Here is a 16924-nt window from a genome sequence, read left to right as displayed (position 1 = left end):
ATAGCACCACCAGGTAGTCCCACCAGGACAGGTACCCAGGTATTATTTAAAAACCTCTAGGTACGTAATTCCTTGGCGGTCCAGTGATTGGGCCTCCACGCTTCCACTGCAGGGGGTAGGGGTTCAATCCCTGGTCGGGAAACTGGGATCCTGAAAGCCTCATGATGTGGCAAAACAAACAAACAATCAAAAACACCTCTAGGTACCAGTTTTTTCTTTCTTTTCTTTCTTTTTTTTTTTTAATAGTTATTTGGCTGCACCGGGTCTTAGTTGTGGCACCCGGGATCTTCTTTGCGGCATGCAGGAACTTTAGTTGCGGCATGCAAACTCTTAGTTGCAGCATGCATGTGGCATCTAGTTCCCTGATCAGGGATCAAACCTGGGCCCTCTGCATTGGAGAGCGGAGCCTTAGCCACTGGACCACCAGGGAAGTCCCTAGGTAGCAATTTAGAATGCAAGTAAACTTTACATTTGCCCCTATGTAGACATGTGAACAGTGCATGCTTATCAGTTAGAATTCAGAATCCACTCTGGCTAAATTAAACAGAAAGGTAATTTATTAAAAGATAGTGTCGGGCTTCCCTGGTGGCGCAGTGGCTGAAAATCTGCCTGCTAATGCAGGGGACACGGGTTCGAGCCCTGGTCTGGGAGGATCCCACATGCCACGGAGCAACTAGGCCCGTGAGCCACAACTACTGAGCCTGCGCGTCTGGAGCCTGTGCTCCGCAACAAGAGAGGCCGCGATAGTGAGAGGCCCGCACACCACGATGAAGAGTGGCCCCCGCTTGCCACAACTAGAGAAAGCCCTCGCACAGAAACGAAGACCCAACACAGCAAAAATAAATAAATAAATAAACTCCTACCCCCAACATCTTCTTTAAAAAAAAAAAAAAAAAAAAAAGATAGTGTCACTGTCACTGGAAGGGCTGAAAAAAAAAAAACAGATGCAAAGGTAACATCACTCAAAATAATGTTCCGGAAGTGCCCTGATGAGGAAATCACTAACCCTGCCACCACCAAGCAGTAAATGCCAAAATTCAAATCCATTACAACTTTTATTATTACCAGCACCAATGCCACTTCTCCATTAGGAATTCAACCTTGTATTAACTCCACTTTAAGCTGACCACCTCTACTGCCACTTCTGTCTATAAAATGGAAGTTATGAAAGAACCCTCATTTCCCTACATTGTATATTTTCAAATAGAAGACATCTGTAGGTGTGGTCTGACTAGTGACTCTTAGGTAACATGCCTGCATCCACCCAGATACAAAGGAACCTGGGAATTTGAGTTTTGACTAGTACGTTCACTGGAGAGGCCTAACTCATAATATGGGCATTTCTGCAAATGTAGAAAGCTACTGAAGAATTGGGAGGTCCCAAATATGACAGAGAGATTAAGGCTAATATTTAACATACAAGATATATTATGCCACATATACTTAATTTATAAATAAATACCCAATATTGGGGAATTATGATTTAAAAAAACTTACCTTTTACTTACTGATGGGATGTACTATTTCACTGAGCATTTAATAATGACTCAAAATAATTAACTAGATGCCTTTCAGCAGCATACTACCCATAAATCTGATGTCTCCCTTGCTAATGGTGCCAAGAATAATCAAAGTGTGAGGTCTATGGCATACAGACGAGCAGTACTCCTGAGCATATTTATATTTTTCTCCAGACTAGTTAAGAGTATACACTCTAAAAGCCATTAATGTACAGAAGAAGACATATATAAGAATGTATATTGCAGCCCTGACCCCATTAGTGAAAGATTGAAAAAAACCTAAATATCCATCTATAGACAAATGGTTAAATAAAATGTAGTATATTTCATAACATAGAATACTATAAAAGTTAAAAAAAAAAAGGCCTACATACACTAATGTGGAAAGTGCTCCAAGGTATATTATTCAATGAAAAAATTCAAGTTGCAAAACAATAAGCATTTTGGTTTTTATTCACATTAACAAACAAAATCATTGTACAGATAAACATATTGGTATGTAAAAACAGAAAACGTCTGGAAGGTTACTATTACCAATAGAACTGGGGACTTCCCTGGTGGTGCAGTGGTTAAGAATCCGCCTGCCAATGCAGGGGACACGGGTTTGAGCCCTGGTCCAGGAAGATCCCTCATGCCACGGAGCAACTAAGCCCACCAGCCACAACAACTGAGCCGGCGCTCTAGAGCCCGCGAGCCACAACTACTGAAGCCCACGCACCCTAGCGCCACAAGTAATGAGCCCATACCCCCCCCCAACTACTGAAGCCCACACACTCTAGGGCCTGTGTGCCACAACTACTGAGCCCGCGTGCTGCAACTACTGAAGCCCGTGCATCTAGAGCCCGTGCTCCACAACAAGAAGCCACCGCAACGAGAGGCCCGCACACCACAATGAAGAGTAGCCATTTCTCCAACTGGAGCAAGCCCGCCCGCAGCGACAAAGACACAATGCAGGCAAAAAAAAAGAAGAAAAAAAAAAAAGAACTGCAAACTAGTGAGAGATCTGCCAAACAGGGAAAAGGTACAAAAAGAAGCAGGAATAATTAATTGCAAAATGTCAATTTTAGGGAATTTCCTGGTGTCCAGTGGTTAGGAGTCCACACTTCCACTGCAGGAGGCACGGGTTCAATCCTGGTCATGGAACTAAGATCCCGCATGCTGTGCAGCATGGGCGCCCCCCCCCCCACCGCCAAAAAAAGTCAGTTTTACCGGGACTTCCCTCGTGGTCCAGTGGTTAAGAATCCGCCTTCCAATGCAGGGGACACGGGTTTGATCCCTGGTCGGGGAACTAAGATCCCACGTGCTGCAGGGCACCTAAGCCCACGTACCACAACTAGAGACTCCACACACCACAACTACTGAGCCCGCACGCCACAACTGGAGAGAAGCCTGTGCGTTGCAACTAAGACCCAATGCAGCCAAAAATAAAAATAAATAAAAAAATTTTTTTTAAATGTCAATTTTACCTATTGAACTACTTAGTGCCATTTTGACAAGTATAAAAAGAAACAACTCACTGCTGTAATTCATATAACTTTGCTAAGAGTTGGCAATGTTTATCAAAAGCCTTAAAATTATATATTCTTTGGTCCAGAAATTCTACTTGTCAGATTTGCTCAAAAGAAAGATATACAAAAATATAAATACAAAGATGTTCATCACAATTTTATAATAGTGAAAAATTAGAAACATTCAACTGCTATGTTCTGAACATCTGTGTAACTCCCAACTTCATATGTTGAAATCTTAATGCCCAATGTCATAGTACTGGGAGGTGAGGCCTTTGGGAGTTGCTTAAGTCATGAAAATGAATGAGATTAGTGCTCTTCTAAAAGAGATTCCACAGACCTCCCTAGTCCCTTCCACCACTGAGGACACAGTGAAAAGGCACTATCTATGAACCAGAAAACCCTCACGAAATACCAAATCTGTTGGCACCATGATCCTGGACTTCCCAGAAATAAATTTCTGTTGTTCATAAGCTACCTAATCTGTGATATTGTTATAGCAGCCCGAATAGAACAAGACACCAACAAGAGAGTGAGGATTTGTTCAGTAACTGTAGTCCAGCCACATACTGAATATCCTAGAGCCTTAAAACCAGATTGTATGGGCTTCCCTGGTGGCGCAGTGGTTGAGAGTCCACCTGCCCATGCAGGGGACATGGGTTCGTGCCCCGGTCTGGGAAGATCCCACATGCCGCGGCGCGGCTGGGCCCGTGAGCCATGGCCGCTGAGCCTGCGCGTATGGAGCCTGTGCTCCGCAACGGGAGAGGCCACAGCAGTGAGAGGCCCGCGTACGGAAAAAAAAAAAAAAAACCAGATTGTATATAAAACTGATGAGATCTGAATAAGTTTTGCAGACTGTATCAACGTAAATTTGCTTGTCTTTACATCATACTATGGTTAAGCAAGGTGTTACTACTGGAGGGACCTGGGCAAAAAGTACACGGTACCACCCTGTACATTCTGGGGACAACTTCTTGTGAATCTATAATTATTTCAAAATAAAGTTTTTAAAAATGGAGAAAAAGATATAGAAGACATGGAAAATGTTCAAATTTTGAAGACACTTGGAAAAACAGTAAAGCAAGTTGCTATCTTATAGAAATGATTCAAGTCTGTGAAATAATGCACAAGCACAGAAAAAAGTGGAGAGGGAATTCCGTGGTGGTCCAGCAGTTAGGACTTCACGCTTCCACTGAGGGGGCATAGGTTCGATCCCTGGTCTGGGAACTAAGATCTGCTTGCCGCATGGCATGGCAAATAAACAAACAAACAAACAAATAAATAAATAAGGTCATAACACCTTTGTAAAGCAATGTGTCAATATTGACGTGAAAAACTTTTAAGACACTCACTATTTGAGCTACCTCAGAGAATATTAGCCTAAGACCTTTATACACAAGAATGTCCTTTATAGAATTACTCAATATAAAGAAAATTTGGAAACTGAAAATGTCCATCAAAAAAAGTTGATGTGGGGACTTCCTGGTAGTCCAGTGGGTAAGACTCCGAGCTTCCAATGCAGGGGGCCTGAGTTCGATCCCTGGTCAGGGAACTAGGTCACGCACACATGCCACAACTAAAGATCCTGAGTGCTGCAACAAAGACCCGGCACAGCCAAAATAAATAAATAAATAAAATTTTTAATTGAAAAAAAAATTAAAACGTTGATGTTTTCGTATAACAAATAATCTTTAAAATGACAGAATAATGAATCTGACAAGTCAGTTTAATGAGAACAAAGACTTAATTTTTCATTTAAATTCTAGATAACCATGTTTGACTCATCTTTTGACTAAGTTTAATAAAGAAGCCCATAAAAATCCTTATCTCATTAAAAAAAATCCTTATCTCTCCCACAGAACTAGAAGTAAGTCCTTGAGGCTACAGTTATATAAAACATCTATTAAAGGATGTAAATTGTCCAAGTGCATGCTGAAACTATCTGCCAACATACACATATGCAGTATGTAAGCACAAAGATACTCTCAAATCACCACAAAAATATTCAAACTGTCAGTCCGTAAAACTAACAGATCAACACCTCTATCTCTAGGCAATATATGCCATTATCGAATAAGCCAAAAGCAGTCCTTATGACTGACCCATTTTATTCCAGTTCCTATCTGGGGAAAGATACAAATGAAAGGAAAAAGCAGAAACATAAATTTCTTGGCAAAATGATATCTTCTGGTCATAAGAGAGCAGTTATAAGGTAACAGAACCAAGAGTTAGGAAAAAGTCACCATAAATATGGCAAAACCATCTCTTTGGTCATATATAACTGTTTGTTTTACTTACCTATTTACTATCAGAAACAGAAATCCCATGCCACTTAACCCTACAAATGCTGAAAAACAGAAATAAAGTATAGAAATTGATTAAACTTATTTGCCTCATGGCAGATCAATCATCCAGGTTTAATTTTTACATCTCCAATACTGAGAGGACACCACCACAAGTACTTTAAAAAAAAAGTGGGTGGAATTCCCCGGCGGTCCAGCAGTTATGACTCCGCACTTCCACTGCAAGGGGCACAGGTTCAATCCCTGGTCAGGGAACTAAGATCCCACAAGCTGCAAGGCACAGCCGCCCCCCACCCCCCCAAAAAAATAAACACCTGTCATTTCATCCAGCATGAAACTTCAGAGTCCTATCAGAAGATGCTTAGGGGCATTTTATAGAAAGTAAAAATGAAAAATGGGAATTTTTCACCCATTCTGACAAAGAAGGATAACTAACATTTATGGAACACTTAATTCATCTTCATAACAACTACATTTAAATTCTATCATCCACATTTTGTAGATAAGGAAAACCTTACTTTACCTAAAGGTAATCTGCCCAAGGCTGCAGAGCTAATAAAGACAGAGCCAGAATTTGAACCTAGGCACTCTGCAGAGTCTGCCACTATACTACAGTTGTCTTTGATAAAACTTTTTTTTTTTTTTGGTGTGGTATGCAGGCCTCTCACTGTTGCGGCCTCTCCCGTTGCGGAGCACAGGCTCCGGACGCACAGGCCTATCGGCCATGGCTCACGGGCCCAGCCGCTCCGCGGCATGTGGGATCTTCCCGGACCGGGGCACGAACCCGTGTCCCCTGCATCGGCAGGCGGACTCTCAACCACTGCGCCACCAGGGAAGCCCTAGAGAAAACTTTTAAGACAACAAGTTACATACTATTTAAGGAATATTACAAATCTCCTCACCAAGTCTGTAAAACAGTCCCTGGCCCCAGTTCCATCTAGAGTGTCTAACAATACAGAAGAAATGGATATAGAAAATAGACACCAGATAAGAACTAGAGTACCCAGGGCAGAAGTCAATTCAGCTCTGCAATGATTTCTATCTTAGGGCCATGGTACAGCTAATTTTCAGCTAGAAAAAAAAAAAAAAAAGGTAAGATCCATGGTAATTTGTGCAATAAAATTTACCCCCTATTACAAAGCACTTATCCTAACCTGAATTATTTTGTCTGCAAGCTCCACAATGGCAGTGACCTTGTCTACGGTTTACTCTTCTCTAGCACCTTGAACAGTAACTAGCATACAGGAGACCAATAATAAAATTTATATGCTATATGACAGTTTCTTAAACTTTACTGTGCATAAGAATCATCTAGGAATCTTGATAAAATGCAGATCCTGATTCAGCAGTTCAGGAATAGGGCTAGAAAGTTTGTATTCTAACAAGCCCTGGGTAAAGAAGTTACTGAGGCTCACATTTTGAATAGCAATGTAACTGGACCAACCTAAGTCATTTGCCAAATTGTCAAAAATCAGGATTCACTTACTTCACTTACTCATGGAAGGAAATATTCAGTTTATTCATCAATAAAACTATTACTGCTGATCCTCTAATATCAGAGGAAAAGACAAGTTCCCCAAATACCCACTTCCTCAGTCAGATGACAGATGATGAGTGCTTAAAACTCTGGGGGAGGGCTTCCCTGGTGGCACTGTAGTTAAGAATCCACCTGCCAATACAGGGGACACAGGTTCGAGTCCTGGTCCGGGAAGATACCACATGCTGTGGAGCAACTAAGCCTGTGCGCCACAACTACTGAAGCCTGTGCGCCTAGAGCCCGTGCTCCACAAGGAGAAGCCACCGCAATGAGAAGCCTGCGCACCGCAATGAAGAGAAGCCCCCACTCACCGCAACTAGAGAAAGCCCGAACACAATGAAGACCCAACGCAGACAAAAAAAAAATAACAACCACCTTTGGGGGAGTCATGGATTGATCTGAAGATATAATCAAAATTAGACTTCTTCCTAAAAAGTTCTACATATGAGATTCATGATCACCTTATTGTTAAAGACTAAGAACCCAATTAATAGATATTTAGCATTTAAATAGTCCTCAAAATACCAAGTCATTTTACTTCAAATTGGTCATCTGATAAAGCCAATAGCTAACTATACAAATGAACTCAAAAAATCTCAAACTTCAAATATCAGTACTAAATATCAAAATAATCCTTTTCAAAAAAGGGCACCTTTTAATTCCTAGTGTGTATAGCCAAGTCAGCAAATCGTTTGTTACGAAAACTGAAATGAGATCTTTCATTAGTATATGTGAAAGCAGCAACTCACTTATGTTTATTATGTACCAGATACTAAGCGCTTTACATTGACTGTCAATCCTCTTAACAACCCTTTGACATAGATAATAATTATAATATCTCATATATTAGTATTATCCTCAATTTACAGATAAGGAAACTGAGAAACACAAGTTAAACAACTTGCCCAAGGTCATACAACTAGAAAGTTGCCTAACCTGAGCAGGCAGCCTGGCCCCAGAGTCCATGTTCTTAACCATTCTTTTAGGCAACCTTTCATATACATGTATCTTATTATTACTCCATCACTGCTCTCCTATTTTTTTCCTTCCTCCAACTCAAAACGATAGAATAACCTTATTTCCCTTGGCTTGCTCAACTGCAAATCTTTGTAAATCCTATAAATTTACATTTCCCATAGCCAATTCAACAACAAATACTTTAGTACCAATTTAGTACACTATCTTCCCTTGCTAATGATATGGAAAAACAACAACCAGCCAACAAGCACACAGTAAATCTCTGATCTCCTCTGAAAAATTATCATACAAACTAGGACATTTTTGAGAATAAAATGGGGTGCGACATCTGTTCAAGAAAACAGGTGTACACTATGACTGTCCAGGACAAAATGGGAGGTATGGTCACTCTACCATTTTGTAGTTTGCACTACCTAGTGGTATGAAATACTGGCCAACTATGCACTATACAAACCCTGGATTACTCCTGACTTTTCTGCCCTGACAGAGAAAATGCCCTCAATAATATATAAATCAAACAAAACTTAATTCCTCATCCTTGGCTCTATGCCTATGTTCATACCATACTCCTAGTAATATTCATCTAAAGTGCTCCTCTGTCTTTAATTTAGAGCCAGTCGTTTATAAATACAGAGATATTTTCTCAACTAAAGATTGGTTCAAATGTCCAGACAAGGCAATAGACGAGAGGAAACATGAGTATGTGATATTCAAGTTTCTTTTCCTTACATTTACTTACACTTATACATTTGAAAAAATATTTTTTCCACAAGAGCAAATATAAAGTGCCGATTTGCACTTTATCATTTGTATTTCTTTAAATCTTGCATATAAATGAGTCTGTATTTTAACAGTCTGCAAGCTTCATTCTCATTTTAAAAGTTTTATTTGGGGGCTTCCCTGGTGGCGCAGTGGTTGAGAGTCCGCCTGCCGATGCAGGGGACGCGGGTTCGTGCCCCAGTCTGGGAGGATCCCACATGCCGCGGAGCGGTTTGGACTGTGGGCCATGGTCGCTGGGCCTGCGCGTCCGGAGCCTGTGCTCCGCGGCGGGAGAGGCCACAACAGTGAGAGGCCCGCACACCGCAAAAAAAAAAAAAGTTTTATTTGCCCAATTGATAATATACTCAAACTATAAAAAATTTAAAGTAAGGTAATTAACCTGTTTGGTTTAGAGCAAATCAATAACAATGCTGGGATTCAAACTCAAAGTTATACGTCTCTTAAATCAGCGCTATCTCACAGTAGCTTTTGCAATTAATAGTGCTACTATCATGTAGTTTTAATAACTTTCCCAGAAATACTTGCTGTGATGATCAAATGATAGTGTCTGTCAAGGCTTTACCTAGACTGTATTACAAACAAGGCTTAATACATAAGCACCATGAACACAGGGCTTCCCTGGTGGTGCAGTGGTTGAGAATCCGCCTGCCAATGCAGGGGACACGGGTTCGATCTCTAGCCCGGGAAGATCCCACATGCCGTGGAGCAACTAAGCCCATGCGCCGCAACTACTGAGCCTGTGCTCCAGAGCCCGTGAGCCACAACTACTGAAGCCCACGCACCTAGAGCCCGTGCTCCACAACTAGAGAAGCCACCACAATGAGAAGCCCGCGCACTGCAACGAAGAGTAGCCCTGGCTGGCCGCCACTAGAGAAAGCCCACGTGCAGCAACAAAGACCCAACACAGCCAAACAAAACAAAAAAGAAAACAAAAAAACCCACCATGAACACAACCTAAACTCTCAGAATAATCATTCTCAAATTACAGAGAGGAAGTTGAGGCTCAAAAGAAGTTGTCACTTGCCTCAGGTCATAGCTAACATTTGAACCCAGGATTCCAAAACCCTTACAGAAAATCATAGTGCAAAACACAAAAGTTTACAATGTTTTCAAGACTGGAAGCCTCCCTCAAGAATTAAACTTTAAAGAAAACACAACTTAAGCAAAACACAGACTATAGGAACAATAAATTAAAATCCTACAAGCACTATCAGAGCTAAAGAGTCACTTTCCATTTTCACTTAAGGATATTCGAAACGGAAGTTCAAAAAAAAAATTTTAAGACTTCACAATGATAGCTGCATTCGTTTCCTAACTTCCTCTACTTTCCACTCCTCTTCAATATAGACACGGACCCCATCTCTACCTACAGGGTCTAAATATTTTTTTAAGCTCCTAGGGAGAGACCAAAATTACAGATTTCAAATGTTCATGTCTAGTACTAACGATCACTTCCATTAGCTGAGAAGTAATATGGAGCTGACAGACAGTCTGAACAAACTCAAATTGATAGAAAATAGTTGAATATCAATATTTCTAGTTACTGGTTTTTCACATACTGTAATTTGAAGCACCATGAGGTACTTTTACATCTTTATATTCACTTCTGAGCATTTTATTCTACTTTTCACACTTCGAAAATAATCTCTACTTCATTTTCAGCCCATTATATTTGAAAATATTTCTTTGAAAATGTTTATTCATTTTAAAATTCTGTATCCAGCTCCAATAAATATTCCAAAATCAAACTGTTCAAAAATCACTCAGCTATTCACTTATTTATAATTCTTCTTGGCAATAATTTCACAATTCGTTAAGGCACTTTCTTCTTTTCAGTCATTTTTGAAAAATCATTTCAACTAAGTCATATCTAATAACTTTTTATAAATACGCGATTATTTAAGCTAATGGGAAAAAACTGCGTACTGTACTTGAGGTAAAAGGCACAAAACTTCCCATGATTACTGAAATATAAAATTAATGAAAAATTATCTAGGTAAATATCCCACTTATTTCAGATTCTAAAGCTAACCTAAAATTTAAAACGTTATCACCTAAAAAAGCAGAAAACTTTAGAAGTCAGATAAATTACTTTTAAAATTGTGTAAGATCTGGGGGAAGAGGGATTTACTGTTTAATGTGTACAGAGCTTCAGTTTTGCAAGATGAAGCTTCTGGAGATGGATGGTGGCAATGGTTGCACAACAATGTAAATGTACTTAATACCACCGAACTGTACATTAAAAATGGTTAAGATGATACATTTTGTTATGTGTATTTTACCATAATTAAAAAAAAATTTTTTTAATTATGTGACAGTATGCATCCTAGGGTGCATAAAAGTCACTGCTACCTAAATAAGTGGTTATAAGTATTCATTTTTAGGGAAAAACTCAAATAGAGACAGAAATCCAATTAAAACATTGCCAAACAACTAGAGCAGACATATTTAGCTGGAAATACTGGAGGGGGAAAATGATCTGAAAAATGAATAAAATACTGGCAAACCATAAAAACACAAAAAGATTGCAAACTGCCTCCTTGGTGCTCAAAAACTTAAATAACTCGCTAGCAGCCAGAAGAACACAGCAAATTGCTGTTTCAAACTTTCAGAATTTTTTGTAACTGAATTTATGTTGGAACATGTTTGACAATTTGGTATATTATCCAAACGTTTTTACCTCTTCCCAGAGAGACAGACACCGTATGTGTCTCCTTCAGAACAGAGGTGAGATAAAAACAATAAAACTACTGAAGTCAGTATAGCCCTTTGTCTGCAAGACCAAGTTTTAAAAAAGTTACATCTAAGTATTACATAAAATAGGATTCCTTGTCTGCCTATAGATTTCTATTGCAGTATACTACAATTTAGAGTTCTAATTCCACCTTCAATATTCACTAGCTGTATGATCTTGGGCAAGTTTCTTATATTTTCTCTGCCTTAGTTTCTTTATCTCTAACATGGCGATAATAATGCTACTTACCTCATAGATACGTTTGAGTTGATGTATATAAATGTATAGATGCAAAAAGACTTAACAGGCCTGACATATCAACAGTGAGCACAATTCATGAGAACACAACTATTATTATATTATTATCATTACTATTACCTATCCCACTGATTCCAGTTATAAACTAGTTAAGCTGGGGTCTCTCCAGAAAAATGCACACAAATAGAAGATTCTGAACACAGCTGCAGAGGACTCATCAATCCCAGATTAGAGAAGTCCTACCAAAGCAACTTAGTTGGTAGTAAAGTGGTTATTAACCTCCCTCATGCCATGGACCTCTTCAGTAGTCCAATTAACCTACGAATCTCTTCTCAGAATGTTTTTAAGTATATGAAATACACAGGACTACAAAAAACCAATTATAGTATAGTTATAAAAGTATTTTTAAATTTCTAATTTAGTAATAAATGTTTCTTTACAAGTGCATTGAACAAGACTTTTTTTACATATAATAATAAGGAGCAATGCGCGTAAGCAACATTTCAAGATATCTGCAAAAACTGTAATATGATATGAAAACACTTCTCTTGTTGCATCCATTGAAATGTCAAGAATTTTTAATTCTCTTCAATTCTAGATTTCAATTAGAAGCTAGTGAAAATAAACACGCAATTTTTTTTTTTCCTCAACCAAGTTCACGGACTTCCTCAATTCCATCTAGGGACCCAGATTAAGAACCCCTGGCTTATTGGAAAGTAAGTGCAAAAATAAGTTTTGGAGTCAGTGACTTATGTTCTAGAAGCCAGACTTCAGACTTTAGTCCCCACATTATTTACACCTGAATGACCTTAGACATCAAACTTCTGAGCTTTGCTTCCCTCATTTAGAATAATTCCTACATCATGAGGTTACAAGGATTGAATATTAGTTAACAAAATGCCAAAAGACCAGTATGTTATATTTTATTGATTTTTTTTTTTTTTTTTTGCAGTACGCGGGCCTCTCACTGTTGTGGCCTCTCCCGTTGCGGAGCACAGGCTCTGGACACTCAGGCTCAGCGTCCATGGCTCACGGGCCCAGCCGCCCCGCAGCATGTGGGATCTTCCCGGGCCAGGGCACGAACCCGTGTCCCCTGCATCGGCAGGCGGACTCTCAACCACTGCACCACCAGGGAAGCCCTATTTTATTGATTTTAATACCACATAATTAGACCCAAATATTTAATGTCATTGTTAATTTTCAGTAAAACTCATTGTATGTGAAAAATTAAAAACCACGTACTGATTTACAAAGAAAATGATTAATGGAAGTATTAACTATATGTAACATTTTAGTGAGAGCTATGATTTGGCTTCAGAATGACCTGTATCTAAATCCCAGTTCCACTACTTCAGTCTTACTAAGTTAAACTCTCCACCTCAGTTTTCTCATCTATAGAACACTGCAAGGTTGTTTTAGAAACGAGAGGATCTAGCTTAAACGGTCAATAAATGGAGTTATTATTAAAGTTCACATTTTAACAAAGCCAAAGCAATCAATTTGGACCTCAAAAGTTTATTCTGGAATTCATGTTTATATAACTACAACTTCACAGTCCTTTGCCCGGCAAAACACATACACACTTAAAACCTGCAGTATTTGCTTGGCATAACATTCCTAACACAAACTGGCACTGCTTAAAATCAGATATGATTTGTTATTCTGCCCAAGGAAAACAACGAGGATAAAAAACGATCAACAGAATGGATTCAATAATTTTAAATCTTTTCATGATTTACTTGGAATCTTTACTAGCAAGGTTGGAATACTCTATAAAGTAGCTGTCTCTTTAAAACCCAATATAAAGATCTCAAATTTATCAGCTACATATTGTCGGTTAGATTTAAAAAAAAAAAAAGGCAGAAGCATGTGTCTACTTTATGCCGGAATACTATGGATTAAGATTCGCCCCCACCCCCGTCCGTCTGAAAAAAACCCGCCATAGACTGGCTCCCGATCCATTATACAACCTGTAAATTCCTTCCCTCATTGAAAAGATTCTTTTTGTGGGCACAGTTAACAAGTGCCAAGCTGCGAAGTTGCAGCTTTGCTGGTTTGACGTTTTCACAATGCAAGAACAATATGATCTGGAATCTACTCAAAGCATTAGCCAGGCAGTCAGCTGATGCTCACTGCACACAAGAGAAAGACAGAAATAAGAGAAACTGAACCTCGTATTTGTGTAAAACAGGTATCCACTACGTTTTAAAACTAAAATAGGCCAACAGCAGATGTTCCAGTTAAAGTAATAAAAGTATTTCTATTGTTAAATAACAATTTTTTTTAAATCCCGGCTTTCCCCGAACTAGGTTTCGCTCGTTCTTGGAATTTTCCTTGTAAAGGGCTCTTATCCGTTCATAAAATCAGCCCCTCACCACGGAGCGGCTGCCTGAGTTAACTTTATATATAGCCAAGCCCTATTGGCTTCTCCTCCTTTCACAGTAACTTGCTTGCCACCCACAGAACGTTCCAGAGACCTAGGGACGGGGACCAAACAAAATTTGGTGGGGGTTGCTAAACAGAGGCTTTCAACTTTCTTTCCCAAACACTTCTACCGAATTTCACCTTCCTCCCTCCGCAGCCCCACATGTTGCTCGCCTGCTCCCAGAGGGCCGCGCGAGGCCTCGCTTCACCCCGGAACGCGCCCACCTGATTACCCTTTTCTCCGCAGACTCCGCCCTCCCCGCCCCCTCCCCCCCCCCCGCTCGCCTCCTCTAGAAGGTCCATATGGGACGCTTTCCCCTTCCTCCGATCCTCACGCCGCACCAGAGAAGCCTCGATACTCCACCTTCGGTTCTCCCCCGCCACGGCGCTCGCCTCTCACAGCCTCCTAAAGTGCTGCGAGCGCGCAAAGCAGAGCCGCGGGCCTGCACGGCCCAGGTGCTGTGTCAGCCTGTCTGCCGGTTCCGCGCCGTGTACGGCCTGGAAAGTCACATGGCGCTAGGACCGGCCGGCGCCTTCACACTCCTTCTCTCCTCAGAGCAGGACGAGAATCCCAAGTCCACTCACCTCCACGAAGAGCAACATGACTTTCCCCGCTCGGCCCAATCGTTCTCGCCGACGCGACTCCAACTGGCTTACAGGCCGGAGCCCCAATAGCTAGGATAAGGACACTCGCCTGGCCCCTCCACCCGGCAGCGGACCCGGCTCCTCCCCCGCCGTCAGCCGCTGCGGCCTGACCCGCCCAGTCCCACCTCCCTTGAAACAGCAACTGTTTCCGGCTCTAGAGAACAATTGCTTCCGGGAGAAGAGAAAATCCTCGGCGCGCTCAACTTTTGCACTACCTTTTCCAGCCGCAGTATGGACTGTACTATCATGTGGCCGGGGTAGGGTGGGGGGAGCGGGGGAAGCGATCAGAGGAAGGCACCATTCTGTGCCACGGGAGTGTGTAAAAATTTACAGGCGCATTTTATCCCTGGCGAAACGGATAGTTACCATGGCCATAATAACTCCGCAGTTCTCGTGGCCCAAGACCTAGATCTGATAAAAAGCCGAGCTTGTGCAAAGTGTACTGAAAAACAACCACCCCTGCCGAAAAGGCGGCGGCTCTCAGGGAAAAAGTAGAGAAGGGAAAAAAGCAGCAGTAATAGTAAACATATTAACAGTAACTGCTGTACATTAAAGTCCTACTACATGCCTGGCACTATTCTAAGTATTTTACGTGAATTAATCTAAACAATCCGACGCAATAATACTATTATCCCTATTTTACAGTTGAAGGAGCTCTCTAGAACACACTTTGCCCCAAGTTCCCTTGAATTAGGTACCCACATCTCTGCTCGATATAATCCTATTTGGTAGTACTTAGCCTGGATTGCCTCTTCATTGATGTTCTGCCATTAATTCAAATGAAATACAACCAAAATTTTTTTAAATTATCTTTATAATTTTCTGTTAGATGATCCAAAATCCTTATTATCTTTAGCAACACTCACTAGGATTTATCCCTCCCTTATCAGTCCCACTTCTATATCCCAGCTCTGACCCTCATCGTTTGAAACAGTCATGTCTTGATCTGCTCCAATGGATTTTTTCTATTCTATTATTTCAAAAAATCTTCCTAAATTGAAGGTTTCATTTTCACCAAACTGCTATTATTTGCTTTCAAGACCTTACCATTCTGATCCTATGTAATCTCCCTTAACCTCAAATGAATCCCTTCATTTTTCATTTAGATACCAAATTAATTTCCCCTTCGAATTGCTGATATTTCTGTCCCATACTCTCCTACTCTGATCCGCAGTAAACTTAACATTACCTCATCTCAATTAAACCAGTATCCTTACTTTTCCCCTGAAATACAGACACTGCAGTCACCTCCAAAGCCATGGCTCATTGGAATGCCTATCTGAAATGCCTTCATTGTCAGTCAATCTCTCTCCATAAGGTTCTCCCAAAGACTCTGCTCCCCACAGGTCTCTTCTTCATGTCCCTTGTTAGCAATTGAATATTATATTCTATCTTAAATTTTTTTTGTTGTTTTTTTAGTTTCTTCACAGGTCCCTATCATATATTTTTCATAGTCTAGTATAATGGTAGCCACATAGTAGTATCTCAACAAATGCTTGTCAAATTGAAGGGATTTTCAAATTTGCTTTAAAAAGCCTTCATTTGGGCTTCCCTGGTGGCACAGTGGTTGAGAGTCTGCCTGCCGATGCAGGGGACACGGGTTTGTGCCCCGGTCCGGGAGGATCCCACATGCCGCGGAGCGGCTAGGCCCGTGAGCCATGGCCGCTGAGCCTGCGCGTACGGAGCCTGTGCTCCACAACGGGAGAGGCCACAGCAGTGAGAGGCCCGCGTACCAAAAAAAAAAAAGGCCTTCATTTCCAGTTGCTGATGAATTCCATGCTGCATAAAAAATATGAAGGAGAGAGAGAGCACAATAATACTAAATTAGTTTTGTTGACAAGTAGGTAGGCTGCTTTGTGAATGCCCACTAGGGTAAGCAATATAAAGAAATCAAGAGAAATTAACAGTTATTTAAGGATCTCACAATATAGTATTGTTATCAACAAAGTAATTTAATAGATTAATTGATTATGTTGAGAAATGCTGGGTAATGATGGATATTTTAATGAAAGCTCACATTTATATAAATAAATAATTATCCTTAAATGTGGTCCTTTCAGAAAATATTATGAACTTCCTTGAATAAATAGACTTAATTGTGATTTATAGGAAAGGAGGGAGTGATATTTTATGACTGGGGGGGAGGGTGCAGTCTAACAATAAAAGAAAGTATTCTGGGACTTAGAAAATTTTCCACGAGGAAAGGAGTTTTAAATTATAATGAATATCCAAATTTT

The 16924-nt window shown here is 40.4% G+C and overlaps 1 protein-coding gene across 4 annotated transcripts in view; it reads right to left on the bottom strand.

Annotated features, from left to right (window-relative positions):
- Positions 1-14770, bottom strand: part of LARP4 (La ribonucleoprotein 4) — a gene marked incomplete at its 3' end in the record, with an annotated part of 67915 nt that extends 53145 nt beyond the window's left edge. For all 4 annotated transcript variants that reach the window (XM_082635742.1, XM_082635743.1, XM_082635744.1 and 1 more), the window contains exon 1: positions 14628-14770. In XM_082635742.1, the coding sequence (XP_082491868.1) occupies positions 14628-14645 (18 nt within the window). In that variant the 5' untranslated portion in view covers positions 14646-14770. The remainder of the gene's footprint in view (positions 1-14627) is intronic.
- Between the last annotated feature and the right edge of the window lie 2154 nt (positions 14771-16924).

The sequence above is a fragment of the Mesoplodon mirus genome, assembly GCF_964341445.2.
Source record: "Mesoplodon mirus genome assembly, chromosome: 11".
In the NCBI taxonomy this organism is placed as follows: domain Eukaryota; kingdom Metazoa; phylum Chordata; class Mammalia; order Artiodactyla; family Ziphiidae; genus Mesoplodon; species Mesoplodon mirus.
The sequence above is the reverse complement of the archived record's forward strand: the minus strand, read 5'-3'. Positions and strand labels throughout refer to the sequence as shown.